The sequence below is a fragment of the Labeo rohita genome, chromosome 11 (genome assembly GCF_022985175.1).
Source record: "Labeo rohita strain BAU-BD-2019 chromosome 11, IGBB_LRoh.1.0, whole genome shotgun sequence".
Taxonomy (NCBI): Eukaryota; Metazoa; Chordata; class Actinopteri; order Cypriniformes; family Cyprinidae; genus Labeo; species Labeo rohita.
This window is the reverse complement of record NC_066879.1, coordinates 19,771,117-19,787,480: the sequence shown is the minus strand read 5'-3', so window position 1 is coordinate 19,787,480 and position 16,364 is coordinate 19,771,117. Positions and strand designations below refer to the sequence as shown.

At 34.3% G+C, this 16,364-nt stretch overlaps 1 protein-coding gene across 2 annotated transcripts; it reads right to left on the bottom strand.

The window, feature by feature from the left end:
• Positions 1 to 2,311: 2,311 nt before the first annotated feature.
• On the bottom strand, positions 2,312 to 12,727 carry lims1 (LIM and senescent cell antigen-like domains 1). 2 transcript variants are annotated; one of them, XM_051123104.1, is made up of 10 exons: positions 12,574 to 12,727; positions 9,194 to 9,353; positions 8,836 to 8,902; positions 8,630 to 8,750; positions 8,209 to 8,358; positions 7,978 to 8,128; positions 5,774 to 5,866; positions 5,608 to 5,656; positions 5,388 to 5,463; positions 2,312 to 3,687 (listed from the first exon to the last, which is right to left on the bottom strand). In XM_051123104.1, exons 1-10 carry the CDS (start codon positions 12,600 to 12,602, stop codon positions 3,573 to 3,575), a joined length of 1,011 nt encoding a protein of 336 aa, XP_050979061.1. In that variant the 5' UTR covers positions 12,603 to 12,727; the 3' UTR covers positions 2,312 to 3,572. The 2 variants fall into 2 exon arrangements, with proteins under 2 accessions (XP_050979061.1, XP_050979063.1); XM_051123106.1 differs by lacking the exon at positions 2,312 to 3,687 and adding an exon at positions 4,895 to 5,036.
• Between the last annotated feature and the right edge of the window lie 3,637 nt (positions 12,728 to 16,364).

Below are 16,364 nucleotides of genomic sequence, written 5' to 3'. Positions count from 1 at the left end.
AATGTGGATTTACTTTTAAATGACAACATATTTAGATATATGTTTATGTGCAGGAGGACAGTGCATCAGCCAATATGTTATTATAGGAAATAAATAGAAACTTTTTTTATTCAGTTGGTATAGCACAAAATGTGAAATATTAGTATTAATAAGACGGGTAAGAGGGTCCTGCTGGGGTAAGTAGCCCCTCTTATAATATTGAGTAAGTTGTGCCTACAGTATATATAAAATTTATTTACTTTAGTTGGATAGTTGAATAACCAATGACAGACAAAGCAGAATACAATTTTATCTGAAAGATAAAATTGTTTTATGTTTTATATTATACTGCAATATATGACAAGTTAATTTGCAAATAAAAAAATAAATAAATAAAACCTCGGATGAACAACAACACATGACAAATTGCACCATGTCATTATTTACAGAACAAAAATAAAGCCAAAATGGAAAAGCCATGTGTGACAAAGTTAGGACAGCCATTTTATCTGAAAGATAAAATTGTTCTGTGACTTTTATACAGGCATATATTTAACTGCCCATGTTTTACTTGACAATATGTGATAATAGCAATAATGCAAATTTAGTGGTTTTACTCATTCACACTTACCCACATCCATATGTATTTCCTGTAAGAGTGGGCGCTGCCATTTGGAAATTCAGTTATATTGTCCAGCTATATTCAGCTGTCCAAAACAACTCATTTTGCAGCTTGATATGGCATATTGGTGTGTCTTACCATATTATTTTAATGTATTATCTTAATTATGAACTCACTGGTTTGTAGTGCAAACTGTTTTGTCAGTCTTACCGTTTACTGCACGATGCATTTTATATTTTTCTCGTTATTTCCCTAGAGCGCCTAATAAACCGGAAGTCTTGCCCATAGGCTGGCTTACTTATATATATATATATATATATATATATATATATATATATATATATATATATATATATATATATATAACAATTCAAACTAAATACTGAGGAGTACAATGTTTGCGGAGGTTACAGCCGTGCTGTGACGTCATGTATTGTTGAAGATTATCTCTGAGGAAACTAACTAGTCAAATCCTCCCTCTTCAATTGCTCTCTTTGAGAACTTTCTGAATGTGTCTCATTGTTCGTTGTCATTTCCTTCTCTCGTTTCGTTTGAAAAGACTCCACAGAGGAAGAGATGCTCGCAGGGAAATGACGAATTGCTGCAGCCCTCGAGAGCACAGAAATTAGCGCGGCTGAATGTAAATTACTGCCATTGTAAATGATGACAGAGGCGAGGCGACACCCAGATAATATTTTTCTACTGTTCTCACTTCTGCTATTGAGCCACAATAATGGAATCAGAGGTATTGTTCCATTTGTATTTAGAAGCAGAGCTTTAGTGGGTAAGACGCCGAGTCTGTTTATCGGTTCAGTGATATCGAGCAGTTGTTTATTCAATTCAATCCACCTCAGAGCGCTTAATATGCGTTGCATCTCTTTTCTTTTCTCCAAATCTTTTGAATGAAACAATTGAACCATGTTGCACTTCAACTCAGTGTAATTCTGAAGGGAAACTATAGAGCGAAGAGACAGAGTACTGAAGAGGTTACAGTAGGATTGATGGTTTCTTACAAACGAAATGCAACTTTTCCTTAAGACTTTCAGCTGGAAGATTTTGGTCCAGTGTAGCAGCGCCATCTGGTGACGTATTCCGAAAGAAACGTCATCTCAAACTAACTATTTAGTCATCAGTTACTCCTCTCATGTCGTTTGTACCCTTATTTCATGCAGTTTAGATAACTTAGAATAGTGCATTCGAGTCATATAGACTTTAATGGCACTTTATAGTGATTGCCCCCATTAAAATTTTAACTTTGCGTTTTTGCATAGGAACTAACCCTGTGGGCGAGACTTCCGGTTCACTGGCCGCTTTAGGGAAATAACGAGAATAACGTGCAGTAAACGGTAAAACTGTTTGCACTACAAACCAATGTGTTCATAATTAAGATAGTACATTAAAATAACATAGTAAGACACACCAATTTGCAATATAAAGCAGCAAAACGAGTTTTGTACAGCTAAAAATAGCTGGACATGCATGAGACTGGAAGCCAGACCCATAAAATGTACAAACAGGGAAAATAAGGTGGATAGATTCTTGACTGTAAATACATATTTATAATACAACTATGCATACAATGTAACTGTATTTATGTATATATGTATTTTATATAATATCTGCATATTTTTAAGAGTACACTAGCATATAATAACTTTAATACGGACTTAAAGTTATCACAAAACTCTATTACAAAGAAAACGTGAGACATCAGAAATAGTGCATACTTTATTAATATATTTTGATATTTCATACAGAACATAGTGAGATTTATCTTTAAAAGCTGCCAGCAAGCACATTAATACATATTTTGCCAAAAATGCATCATTCAGTGAACGCAGACCGTGATGAAATCATAAAGCAGTTTTGCTATGGCTTTAAAAATTACTGTTAATTAAAATGAAATGTCTGACTGTAAAAATAAAAAAAACTGCAAGTAGCTTAATGCATAATCAAACACAAAATATAATTATGTGAATTAATGTAAGCAGAAATGTAGTGAAGGCATTAAAAAAGACTTTCGTACTTGAAACAGATTATAAAATCAAAGGACAGTCAAATCGTTTATGTTTAGTCAACTGTTACATAAACCGTAAGTAATTACTGTCAATGTAAATAACAATACACAAGGCACAAGTTCATTATATATGGAGACTATCAAAGGCATTTTTCTCCAAAAAAAAAAATAAGGCAGGCATGTCATAAAAATAAACTTAAATCAAAATGAAAAAGACGAGGATGTTATGACACAAGACAGTCAACACAGTTCATAAACCTCTCAGAAGGAACTATAAGTGGTCTAATTTATTGCATATTTCGAGAACACAGTGAAGGCTTTAATAAAGCAAGATAATTTAAACTGGGAAGGAGATTACACAGCCTGAGCACTTTCAGTCGAGCGAAGAGTTTGGTTTAGAGCTTGTCGTGTTCCTCCAGGCTCATTACATCATGCATTAACTTTTGATCCCCTGTCTGACAGAAAAATGTGAGGCTTGAGCATACATTAAATATCAAATGCAACTCTCAGATCAATACATCAAAGCTGGTCCTTGGGTCAGACACAGAAAGGGGTTCAGCCTTGAGAATAAGCTCTGTGGCATTGCATATGAAGCAACAGAATTCAAAAATGTGCTGAATAATCATTCTGAACAGTGTGAATACAACTAGCATTATCTTTATAAACATGCAAGTACATATATCTCGATAAACAATATAAAAGCATTTGTTTGGTTTTGGTTGCAGTGTGTTAAGACAGGAACATCTGTTGGTGTGAGACCAAAGAAAATCCACTGACTACGAACTGTCATGGAAAAACAAATTTAAAGTTTAAGTACGAAAACAAAGTAAGACACAAATGACGACTAATCCGAGATAATATGCGGTCCAGATTTAGTTTGGTCTCTGTTTATTCTTTAAGCACCATAGATGTAATACTTGACCATCCTTTGGCTCCCCCTGTGGGCGAGGAGATCTACTTGCGGCCCAGGGTCTCCGCCAGCTTCTTAAGTCTTTTCTTCAGCTCCAGAGGAAACTTCTCGTAACATTTCTTACACACCGGCTTCATGTCGAACTCCACAAACTTGTTCCTAAAACACAAGTTTTGCTTTTAGGAGGGTGAATTTTAAAACATTCAGGCCAGAAACGTAGTCTACAAGTATGCATCTCATTCCAAATATAAGTATATAAAGAACAAAAATGACAAGCACAAAATATAATTACTAAATTTAACTAAAATTATTCAAAATATTATATATTATATAATATAAAAAATATAAATGACAAGCACAAAATGTAATTACTAAACTTAATTAAAATTATTCAAAATATTATATATTATATAATATAAAAAAATAAAAATGACAAGCGCAATAAAATTCTGTTACATTTTTAACTAAAATTCTAAATAAAATTAGCCAAAAAAAAGCCAAATTATTCAAAATATGACTTGCACAAGATATTCTATAATATTTTGAAATCACACATACACGCAGAATAAAAATGACATAAAATAAAATCACTAAACTCAACTAAAATTAAAAAAAAAAAAATCCAAATTACTCAAAATATGACAAGCACAAATTAAAATTAACTAACAAAATAAATAAAAAAATAAATAAATAAAAATTATTCAAAATATTAAATACTGTAATACAAGGTTTTAGCAGTTACATACATTCATGTTTATTATAGGCGTTTACTTTTAATAACATTTTTGAAGGCAATGTCATGCACTGGGTCTATGAGTAACCAAAAATGTGGGGACAAAAACATCAATAAAACATTAAGAATATGATCATGTTGAACCGAAAAATAAACACTGGAAAATAGAGATGCACTGATTATTAAAATAAGCACAATTATTATGACGTTATGGCTGCTAACTGATAAAAGGCTTTTAATTTATTTAATTTCCATATTTTAATAACTAAATTAACAATTAGAAAAACTGCTTCACTTGAAGTTTAGCATCACAACACTATAATGGAAAAAATGAAAAATTTATATTGTTATATAAATATACAGTGTTATTAAATTAATAGCATGTTTTTAAGATTAATTGAGCATTAGATGATGTTAAAGGTACATTTACACTCTATATTTAAGGAAAACATTAATGAAAAACAGGAAAATGAGCATGCATAATAAAATATCCGACAATAATTAAAAAAAAAAAAAAAAAAAATACAGAGTAGCTGAAAATACGGGGGAAAAATGGTGAGGCTGAAGGCACTAACCAACGCTAATGAACGAGTGAAGCAGATGAGCGTGAAGAAGGAAAAAGAGAGAAAAGGGTTACAGACAGACGGCGATGACTTTCTTTCGCCGTTCGCGAGAGTCGCGTTCGCGTTTTGCCAAACGCCGCTTCAGCTCTTCCGGCAGGCGTTCGTAACAGTGTTTACACACAGGCTTCAGGTCCACTTCCACAAACCTGTCCCTGCAGGGCCACCGTCAGGGACAATGAGGGAGGAAAGTGGAGAAACAAGCGAAAAGGAGGGAAAATTGGAAGAGGAATGGGTTTGAAGCAGGAGAGAGGAAGAGAAATAGAATGTGGTAGCATTTCGAGAGTGAAGGAGAGAATCAAATGGGACAGAAGTAGAGAATAAAAGAGTTAGCTGGAGAGAAAGGTTAGTAATGATCCAAAAAAAGAACATCACAGCAGCCGAGAGACCCAATTTAAAGACACTTCTGCACAAATTTAAACACAGCTACTGAACAGTCGCTAACAGAAAAAGGGAAAGGGGGACAGATTGTGATATAGGATGAGAACGTGTGTAAAATCACTTACTTGAGGGTGAGCTTGGTGTTACAGGTCGAGCACGAGAAGCAGTTCACACACCAAGCCTTGTTCAGAGCCGACACCACTGCGAGAAAACATAAAACAACTCAGTTCCCCATAGCCATAACAATTGCACATCAAAGCATTGTTTTTTATTATTATTTGCATGCTGAAGCTTTAAAGGTTGGGAACTAAATGTCAAGATTATGTTTAAGTAAACAGCGATTACCATCTCCTTCGATCACGCGGTTGCAATGATAACAAACGTCACCAAAGAGCTGCACAACAGACAAAACAGATGCTTTAGTCTCACATAAAAAGCTAAAAGTTGTATTATCCACAATGCATTCTGTGATCAAAAAGAGCTTTGATAAAGAAGATCAGACATGTGTTACCTGGTTGTAGTGAGTCTCGCAGTAAGCAAGTCCCTTTCTCTCGTAATGACGGTGTCCCAGGAAAGGCTTCTCGCACTTGGCACAGACAAAATGCTGTAGAGACACACAAAAGAGCAAGATTTGAGCATGGCATTCAAATATACACTGCTATTCAAAAGTTTGGAGTCGGTAAGATATTTTAAAAATGTTTTTGAAAGAGGTCTCTCATGCTCACCAAGACTGCATTTATTTGAAATACAGGAAAAAAGTAATATTGTGAAATATAAGTACAATTTAAAATATGTTTTATACTATATATATATATATATATATATATATATATATATACACACACACACACTATATATATATATATTATATATATATATATATATGTGTGTGTTCACGCCATATCGTAATTCCCGTAATTACGAGATTCACGTACTCATAGAACTCGTAATAACAACTTGTAAACTGTGTCTTCTGAGAGCTACGACTTGTACCACATGACCGCTGTACCACCTGACTAACGTAGGCTCCGTTTAGGCATTGATAGTGTTGCCATAGAAATGCATAATTCTGAGTCTGAGGACATGAACAGCTCCGAGTAGAACATCACATGCTGTCATCTCGAAATTACAGTAATTACGATATGGCGTGAACGCAGAATTACTTCAGTCTTCAGTGTCACATGATCCTTCAGAAATCATTCTAATATGCTATAACAGTTGTACTGCTTTATTAGTTATATTTTTTTCCAGGATGCTTTTAAGCTTTGAACAAAGTTCTAAAGAACAGTATGTATTTGAAATAGAAATCTTTTATAAATTATAAATGCGTTCACTGTCACTTTTGATTGATTTAATGCATCCGTATTGTAAAAAATAAAAAATTCTTTAAAAGCGATATCATCAGAGATATCAGAGTCTCACCTAATGCTCACAGCACAGAAAAGGGATAGGTATAATATTGTTTTAATTAGTAATGATTAAATACAATTCCAACCACTCGAGTAGCACAGCAAACAATAATAAGGTATTCTTTAAAAAAAAAAAACACCCCTTTAAATAATTAAATATCACTAAATTATGAAATTTAATATGACAACAGCATGAAACCTTCATTTTTCTCTGTTTAAGTGTTTTCATTGTTCAAGTAATTATTCAAGAAAGCAGTCATTAATAAAATAAAGAACAAATTGCAAGCAATGGAGCAAATAAAACAAACACAAAGAAATAAATGTGCTGCCTAGTTACTGAAGTATCTAAGTAAACATCCAGAAACTGAAATCTTACTAATAAACAAAATTACCTGGCATAGTTTTCACTGTATGATTATTATATAATACACAATAATACACTGATCCGATGCTGTTTGACTCCAGAGGGCTTATTCATGGTACTAAAGTTATCCAGCTGTGAGCAGTGAGTGCTTCTCTTTTCATACTATATTATTGTTTGATTAATATTACAAACATATTAGAGCGTGACAGGTATATTAGACTGCAAGGTCTCAAACACAGGACTGATATCCCATGCTTTCATACACTTAAGACATAACTGATTCTGTTCATGTTGAAACCTTGCCAAAGTGGCTATTCTGATCAATAAACATGCACAGGTTTTTTTTTGTTGTTTATATCACCTAGTCTCTATATATGGGCCATTCTACAGAATTGGTTCATATGTCTTGAAAACAAATTGTATGTATGCAAATAATATAATAACAAAAGTTACACATTTCTAGTAATTGTGCAGTTAATTCTCATATTGTATTTTCAGAAAGTTTTGGAATATTTGTCCTTTCCCCAATGTATTACTACCGAAACAGTAATAATAATTTAATTGGATTGGTTATATTGACCTATTAAGATTTTTCTTACATCTGCATTATAAATATACTGTTTTTATGGGACAGCCACTTCCCAATTAAAAGTACCCAATAAATTATAATTTTATATATATTAAGCTTACTAATATTTTAAATATTATTGCTGGTTTCAATAGATAATAGAAGGATCTTAGTAAACATCTAAGATTTAAATACTTTTTAAATGTGTCTTTTGGTTGTGGGACAGTAGTTTGCACCAATTCTGTAGAATAGCATATATATATTCAAAAAAATATTATAGTGCACAGTGTGTGAACAGTACTTTAATTTTGTAACCATTTTGAACATTATATAACAAAAAAAATTAGTAAATAAAAAAATAAAAACACACAGACCTCCACATGCCACTGTTTGCCCATGGCGTTGACCACACGGCCCTCGATAGGACGCCTGCAGGCGCCACAGATCGGCACTCCCATCTTATCATGGCAGGGTAGGCAGTAAAGCTCTCCTTTCAGCTCGCGAGCGTCGGCAGTCAGCTCCTTACTGTAAAACACGCAACCTCAAATTCATATCACTTTCAGTAAATGGACACAGCAGATGGAATCACTTAGTGCCACACTGACCCGCAGTTACTGCAGTTGAAGTGGTCGGGATGGTAAGGGTCGTTTTTGAAAATGAGGGGTTGTTCCTCAATGATGGCGTGACACTTCTGACAGATGTACTTCCCGAGGCCTCGAGCTTTCTCGCGGTTATGACACGGACGGCAGAGATGGCTGAAAAAAAAAAAAAGCGCTCAGATGGTGATTCATATCTTGTTTGTTCATATTAACAGTTATTATTTTGGTCCCACATGCTACCAGCAGAGCTAAAGAACATCTCAAATGTATGATTCTGGTTGGCAGGATTTAAAAAGTGTTTTTCGGAATCAGAATTGCATGTGAGAACAAAGGTAGTCCATTAATGAAAGCTGATCATAGACCAACTGAACGTATTCAGTCTGTCAGTCACATGTTCACGGTCACCCCTCACTGGCTGTAAACTCACCGGCCGGCGTTCTTGACAAATCCAACATCGGCGAGCACGGCTTGGCAGATATCACAGCAGAAACAGTCAGGGTGCCAGCTGTTATTCATGGCCTTAATCACACGCCCAATTATAAACTCCCCTGTGGGAATATGAGGGACACAATTCACCATTAGCACAGTCAATAGCATCACCTGTTTCAGTGTTTGTGCATGTGCGTCTCTTACCACACTGGTGACAACAGGGAGCAAACAACATCTGGAAATCATGCTCACAGTATTTCCTTCCCTCAAACTATGGACAGAAGGGAGAAAAATCAAACATAACATCAGCTCCGATGGGAATACATCTCAAAGTCAATCAAATGCAGACAATTGCAACATGCAGACAAAACACACTGCGACTTCCAGAACTCATAAATGATTACATTATCTGAGTTTTCACTATTATAAGTCATGTTTTTTAACTGCGTGGATCTTAGGGTCTTCCTATAATTTGCTAAAAATAGAACCAAAGAAACAGTATCACACTTTCAACTGCTGAGCTTCAAGATTAAATGCGACATGACAGGTTTGATGCAAGTACCTCGTAAAAGAGCCCTTCAGGAAACTGCTGGAAACACTGGGCGCAGACGAAGCACTGTTCGTGATACAGCTCGCCGTTGCTGTTGACGATCTTCTCTGCTGGGGCAAATCCGCTTTTACACCGTTCGCATGAGGCGTTTGCCAGGGCATTGGCCATGTTGCTGTTAGAAACAGATCAATGCCAGGAGAAATGAAGAATAGTGACCATGAGATCTAAAACAGCATTACAAGTCAGCTTTGGTTTATCTACAGTTTGGGTCAGTATGATTTTTAAAAATGTTTTTAAAGAAAGTAGTACGTTTATTTAGCAGGAATGCATTAAACTGATCAAAAGAGAAGCTAAAAAATAGTCCTTTTGAACTTTCTATTCATCGTAAAAACTATGGAAGCCCCTTAAGGTACTTTACTCTAACAATTGCATGTTTGTATCTCGCAATTCTGACTGTTTTTAAGCAAACTGCAATTTTATATCTCGCAGTTTGGACTTTTTTTCTCAGAATCGATTGATATAAACTTCCAAGTTCATATTTTGCAATTATGACTTTTTTTAAAGCTATTTAATAACTCGCAATTTGGACTTTTTGCAAAATCTCACAATTGCAAGTTATAAAGTCAGAATTGTGGGATATAAACTTGCAATTCTGACTTTTTAAAGCAAACTGCCAGTTTAATTCTAATAAATTCTTGCTTTTTTTCTCAGAATTGCTTGATATAAACCTGCAATTGCGAGTTTGCGAGCTTGACAAAGTCAGAATTGCAAGATATAAGGCCAAAGTTGTGGGATATAAACTCACAATTCTGACATTTTTCTTAGAATTGCATGTTTGTATCTCGCAATTCTGACTTTTTAAAGCAAATTGCCAATTTATATCTCACAATTTGGCCTTTTTTTTAGAATTGCATGTTTGTATAAACCTTTTTCTCAGAATTGAGATATAAACTCACAATTGTTATGAAGTTATAAAGACCAGTTCTGAAGGGGAAAAAAATACTGATATTTTCTCAGTTTATATCACAACTGTGTGTTCTAAAGTCAGAATTGCGAGATATGGGCTTCTATAAAAACCAAGGCATCATGGTTTCCACAGAAATATTAAGCAACACAACTGTTTTCAACATTGATGATAACAATAAATGTTTTTTAAACAGAAAATCAGCATATCAAAATGATTTCTGAAAGATCATGTGACACTGAACATAATGATGCTGAAAATTCAGGAATAAATTAGATTCTAAAATATATTCAAACTGAATCACCTCAGTTGTGCATGGGTCTAATTTAACATTATTAAACTGCATCAATATCAATATCTCACAGTATTTTTGCCATCCTGCTCTTGAAAGCAATTCAAGTTGATGTTCCTCTACTCAAAAATCCCACGTAGCCCGTCTAGCACTTTGCAGGATATAAAGTTACTCCATTTAGGTGAGACCGGGAAAGACTGCAATCAATGTTTACATCACACAAACAGAATTAGCCTGGCGTGGCCTGTGGTTACCCTGCTAGATGTGATCTCAAATGACTCAGTGATTCCCTGCACAGCCATTTCTCCTCTATGACATTACAGGTGATGTGGCTATTAGGGGACGGGGCGTCTTTACAACTTCTCATTCCCTTCACCACTGTCATGGCGTTAAAGCAGACATGTTTCTAAGGCTGTGTTCCCTAATATGGTGAGGTTAAGCTGAGCAGAGAAGATCTGCTTGTGTAATAACACACTGTAGATCTATAAATAGATCATTTGTGTGTTACAGAGATGGAGATTGTTGCACGTCAGTTCTTATCATATGCAAGAGCTCACAGAGCAACAGTGGAGGTCTCACACTGCTGTGTGAGGAAGTGGGAGCTGTGCCATCTGTGTGTGTTTGTGTGTTGAAGGCTTGCTTATGTATGTAACACACTCCCAGCTTATCCAGCATCCATTTAGAAAGAATGTACAGTGGGATAGAAGTCTGAAAACCTCAACAAACCATATACAAAACTATTTCAATTTCTTAGAATGTTTATTATTATATTGTTAACTCAACTTTTCATTCCAAATGTAATTTTCAGCATCATTTCTCCAGTCTTAAGTGTCACATGATCCTTCAGAAATCATTCTAATATGATTAGCCATTCAAGAAACATTTCTTATTGTTATCAATGCTCTAAACAGTTCAGCTTTATGCACATATGTGACTCTGGACCACAAAACCAGGCTTAAGTCGCTGGGGTTTTATTTGTAGCAATAGCCAAAAATACATTGTATGGGTCAAAATTATTGATTTTTCTTTTATGGCAAAAATCATTAGAAAATTAAGTAAAGATCACGTTCCATGAAGATATTTTGTAAAATTCCTACTGTAAATGTATGAAAACCTATTTTTTGATTAGTCATATACATTGTTAAGAACATTATTTGAAGAACTTTAAAGGCGATTTTCTCAATATTTAGATTTTTTTGCACCCTCAGATTCCTGATTTTAAACAGTGGTATCTCTGCCAAATATTGTCGTATCCTAACAAACTATACATAAATGAAAAGCTTATATATTCAGCTTTCATATGATGTATAAATCTCAATTTTGAAAAAATGACCCTTATGACTGGTTTTGTGATCCAGGGTCACATATTTCTTCATGATTTTTTGATGAATAGAGGGTTAAAAGAACAGCACTTAAACATTATTAATCTCTCTACTGTCACTTTTGGTCAATTTAATTCATATTCATCCTTACAGAATAAATGTATTACTTTATTTTCAAATTAATAAATAAATAAAATACAGACTCTAAATGTTTTAACGGTACTGTATATTTCACTAACACATGATAATTGTAGGTTTTAAGCGGCTTAACATCTCAGGAAGCAAATTATGTCGGTGTTTCCCTAGAGGATCTGACAGTCTGTGGGAATCTCAGGAATGTCTCCCAACAGCACAGACTACACAAAACATCTGAGAAACAATTTTCAGATATCAATTTCCAGAAATACTGTGAAATTAAATATCAAATAAACTTAAAATAAATAATCATGTATTTATTTGCTTGCATTTATCTAAGACGTATTGTACTGTAGTTAACTACAGTATGACAGGGCTTATCTAAACACTTGTGTGTGTGTGTGCGTGTGTCTCTCCCAGGAAAACTCCACTAGGGAGGCTAATTAGCTTAGCATCCGCCCTCATCTAGAAATCCGTTACAGTTAGTAGTTTCCGCTCAATAATAAACACAGATTTAACCCTAACCGTTTTAACAGTCAACAAAGAGAGAGGTTGGAAAAAAGAAGGTGAAGAAAAGTAATAAAGCAATTAATAAAAATACAGATATCTGCTGCATCTCTCGCTGAACATTTTTCCATAAAATTTCGTTAAAAATAAAAATCCGTTTTAAAAATCGTACCTGCCCGTCATCTCTGCCACCCCCAGCATCCCCTTCAGCACAGCTTATCCTGAGAGACGATTCAGGTTTTATTCTACAAGATAAGACGCCCCTCGGATCTGTTGCTTTTACACTTTTTTCCCTTCTGTCTGGGACAAAGATGGTTTCCTGAAAAACTGACGGTCCACTCTGCTCGCTTCTTCCGGGTACGGTCACGTGCTACTCGGCTGAACCTCTGATTGGCTTCTGACTTCTATACGGACTTCTGATTGGACTTCTGACTTTTACATGGATCAGCTCCACAGCTGTGCAGAGCTTTCAAACTTAATTTGGGCACGATATAATATAATATAATATAATATAATATAATATAATATAACATAATATAATATGAAATATTATTTTCCGTTTTAAATTGTTGTTAAATTACACATATTTAAAATATCATTCATCAAATAATAAACAAAAGAAATATTAAGTTCTATCAACTATCAGTATTACTGTACAAAGTACACTTTGGATTATATATATATATATATATGTATGTATATATATATATATATATATATATATATATATATATATATATATACATATCTTGCCCTAAGGCAAGAACGGGTGTTGTTTTGGTTTTAGGACAACTTTGATGAAAGGTTTTGATCCACTTCAAATGTTGACTACTATATATTTTATAACACACTCAGTTATAGTTATTTACACTTGACTTTAGTTTTAGACTAGTAAAATACACAAAATAAATGTTAAGCAAATACTTCTAAAAATTCACATACATTTAATGCATAATAATTTACAAATGTATATATTAAAAATCAATTATCTGAAAACACTTTTCTTTGTATTGTGAAATATGCTGAACTTAATGGTAAAAGCCCATTATGAGCCCTCTTGTGGTCGTTTTGCGTTAATACGGAACACTAGTGAAAGGGGCGAAACAGAGTGGACAGGCTACAGTTCACAATTAAAATGAGCTACACACTTCCTCTGACGTCAGCTTTACTCACTTCTATTAAATAGAGACTTATATGGCATTGATACGCGACAGCGCAAAATCCGCTCATTTAAAGTTAAAATCCTTAGTCAGTAAACTTTTTCCATGTCACTTGAATCAGAAAACAGCTGTTATTCTGTCAAATACACACATTTAGTGTCAACAAGCATTATGAAAAGTTACGTTTTAAAAATGTTGCAGCTTCTATTGCATATCCACCACACGAGGACGCTGTTGCAAAAATGAAGAGAAAGAACTTGCACACAGTAAATGAAAGGAAATATAGTCCTATCTGTGGGACACCTGTATGAAATGTAGGTAAACTGAAACATCTAATTTATTAAAACTGCAGTAAGCTATAGAAGGCTGTAATATAGTAGTGTGTGTGTTCTATATGGGATATACGGAAATATTAAGCTAAAGTAATTTATAATATGTAAATTAATTTAGTTATTTTTAGGTTTTTTTTTTTTTTTTAATTATTAAGAAGTCCTTAGTATTATAAATGTAAATTATAAACAAGCAAATGTTATGACTATAATATGTATATATAGTGTTTTCACGACGCTTCATCAAACCGCCATACTAGCGGTGCTGAACGTAAACAATGCCACTGAACCAAACAAAACTCGCATATTTCGCTGATTATTGCTGCTGAAAATGGTCAATTATTGTCATGTTTTGGGCTGTACTAATGGTTTAGAGCGGGGAAAAAAATTTGGAGTACTATAGACTGCCAAAAGTTATAATAAATCAAGGAGAAGAGTGCAAAAAACTGACTGAGGAACAAAAATGGTAGTTTGTTGTTGGCCAAACTAAACCAGGATTTCCAGGGTAAGGATCTTGACAGTATTCACGTTTGTTCTTACAATTTCCGATCAAGTAAGTGAAATATTATGGTAATATCTTAATTAAAACAGCCCGTACGTATCTTTACACCTATTAACTTTAGTTTGTCAAAATATTGCACCCTTTCCTGCTTACTGAGTCCTTCTCTATATGATTTAGCGGCTTCCACGTTTTTTTCTGTGGTTTAGACAACGTAAATTAGCAGAACAACATATTCAGTAGTATATTAACTGTACAATCCATGCTGTTGTTTACATCTGAGTATCGCCATACTGGCCGTGCATTCGAGAAACTGACCAAATCGTGACGTAAGTGCAAACCCTCTATTATAAATGTAACTTTTTTTTGTTTTAGTGGTAAACCTAGCCATTTAACATGATTCTGTGATTTCTAAAGGTGATATTTGATTTGTAAGCAGTCCACAAAAACATTGCCATCGTTTGCATTTTCAGCAACAGTCACTCAAGGTGAGAAACAGAAACAGTTGATAGGCTCCTTCATTAATGTGCCCGGATAAAGAGCAGCCGTGTCTAATCTTTCTGTGATGGATTCTATGATATAATCTTGTACTCACAAAAAGCTGTTACTGGATTTTGAATCTCTCACTTATACATTATCATTTTTTGGGGCCTCTGGGTTCTGCCCTTTAGTCTGAATTCATCACCTCCTGGGTGTCGTTGTCATGGATACGCATGGATGCGCAAAGGTCCATCTGAAGTTCTGGGTAAGAGAAATGCACGATTTACTGATTAACATTCAGAGTTACATAAAGACGGTATAATCACCAGCAGGCCTGATCAAACATGATGCTGTGATGTGAGATAAATGGATTCATAACGCTGTTCATCTTAAGGTCATCGCTGCTTTAGAAGAGCGTTCAGAGAGACAATCATTCATCAAGTGGAACTTATAGACCAAAGTTAAGCGATAACATTTGTCTTGGCACTGATGTGTAAGTGCATATTCATAACTATTCATCACTTTTATGATTTCTTGATATGACAGTCCTCGTTGAGTTTGTCTTTTGCCTTATGAGATGAAATAAGCAACTGTATTCTGGTATGTGCACGATAAGCTTCCCACAGATGGCTTTTACACATCACATGGCAATGAAAAGGATGCTTGTGGTACAGTGTAGATATGAATTAAGATCTTTTCAAAGTGTTTTTGTCAATTCTAGGGGTGAGAAATATATTCAAACATGACAAACAAACTTCAATGTATCCATTACAGAATTTAAAAACATCTAATGCATTACATGTTTATTTCCTATTCAAAATATGATGAATAATAACAAATTAAATATTAATTAAATTTTTGGCCCTGTAAATGTAAAATCTGGTGTATTGTTTGTGATAATAATCCATGATGGTGTAATTTGTCCCTCCAGTTACATTTGCAGCACTTTTTAACAAATATGAAAATATGAATCATACCAAAATGTCCATAAAGTTGAACCAGATGAACTAAGCATGATTCATCACATAATTTGTGATAACAGTCACATAATCAAAGTGAATCGCTGTCAGAGCAAATATTTACAGCTAGAGTACAGAACATCTGAACATACACAACCATAGATAGATAGTTATATTATCATAGATAGATAGACAAACCATAGATAGATAGTTATATAGATAGATAGATAGATAGATAGACGGATAGACAGACAATGATAGACAGATGGATAGACGCATAGATGATAGACAGACAATGATAGATAGATAGATGGTTGGATAGACGGATAGACGGATAGATGGATAGATAGATAGATAGATAGATAGATAGACGAATGGATGGATAGACGGATAGATATATGATAGACAAACGATCATACATATATAGATAAACTAGATAGACAGAGATAGATGGATAGACAGACGATGATAGATAGATAGACGGATAGACACAATGATAGATTAATAGATGGATAGATAGACGGAATGGATAGATG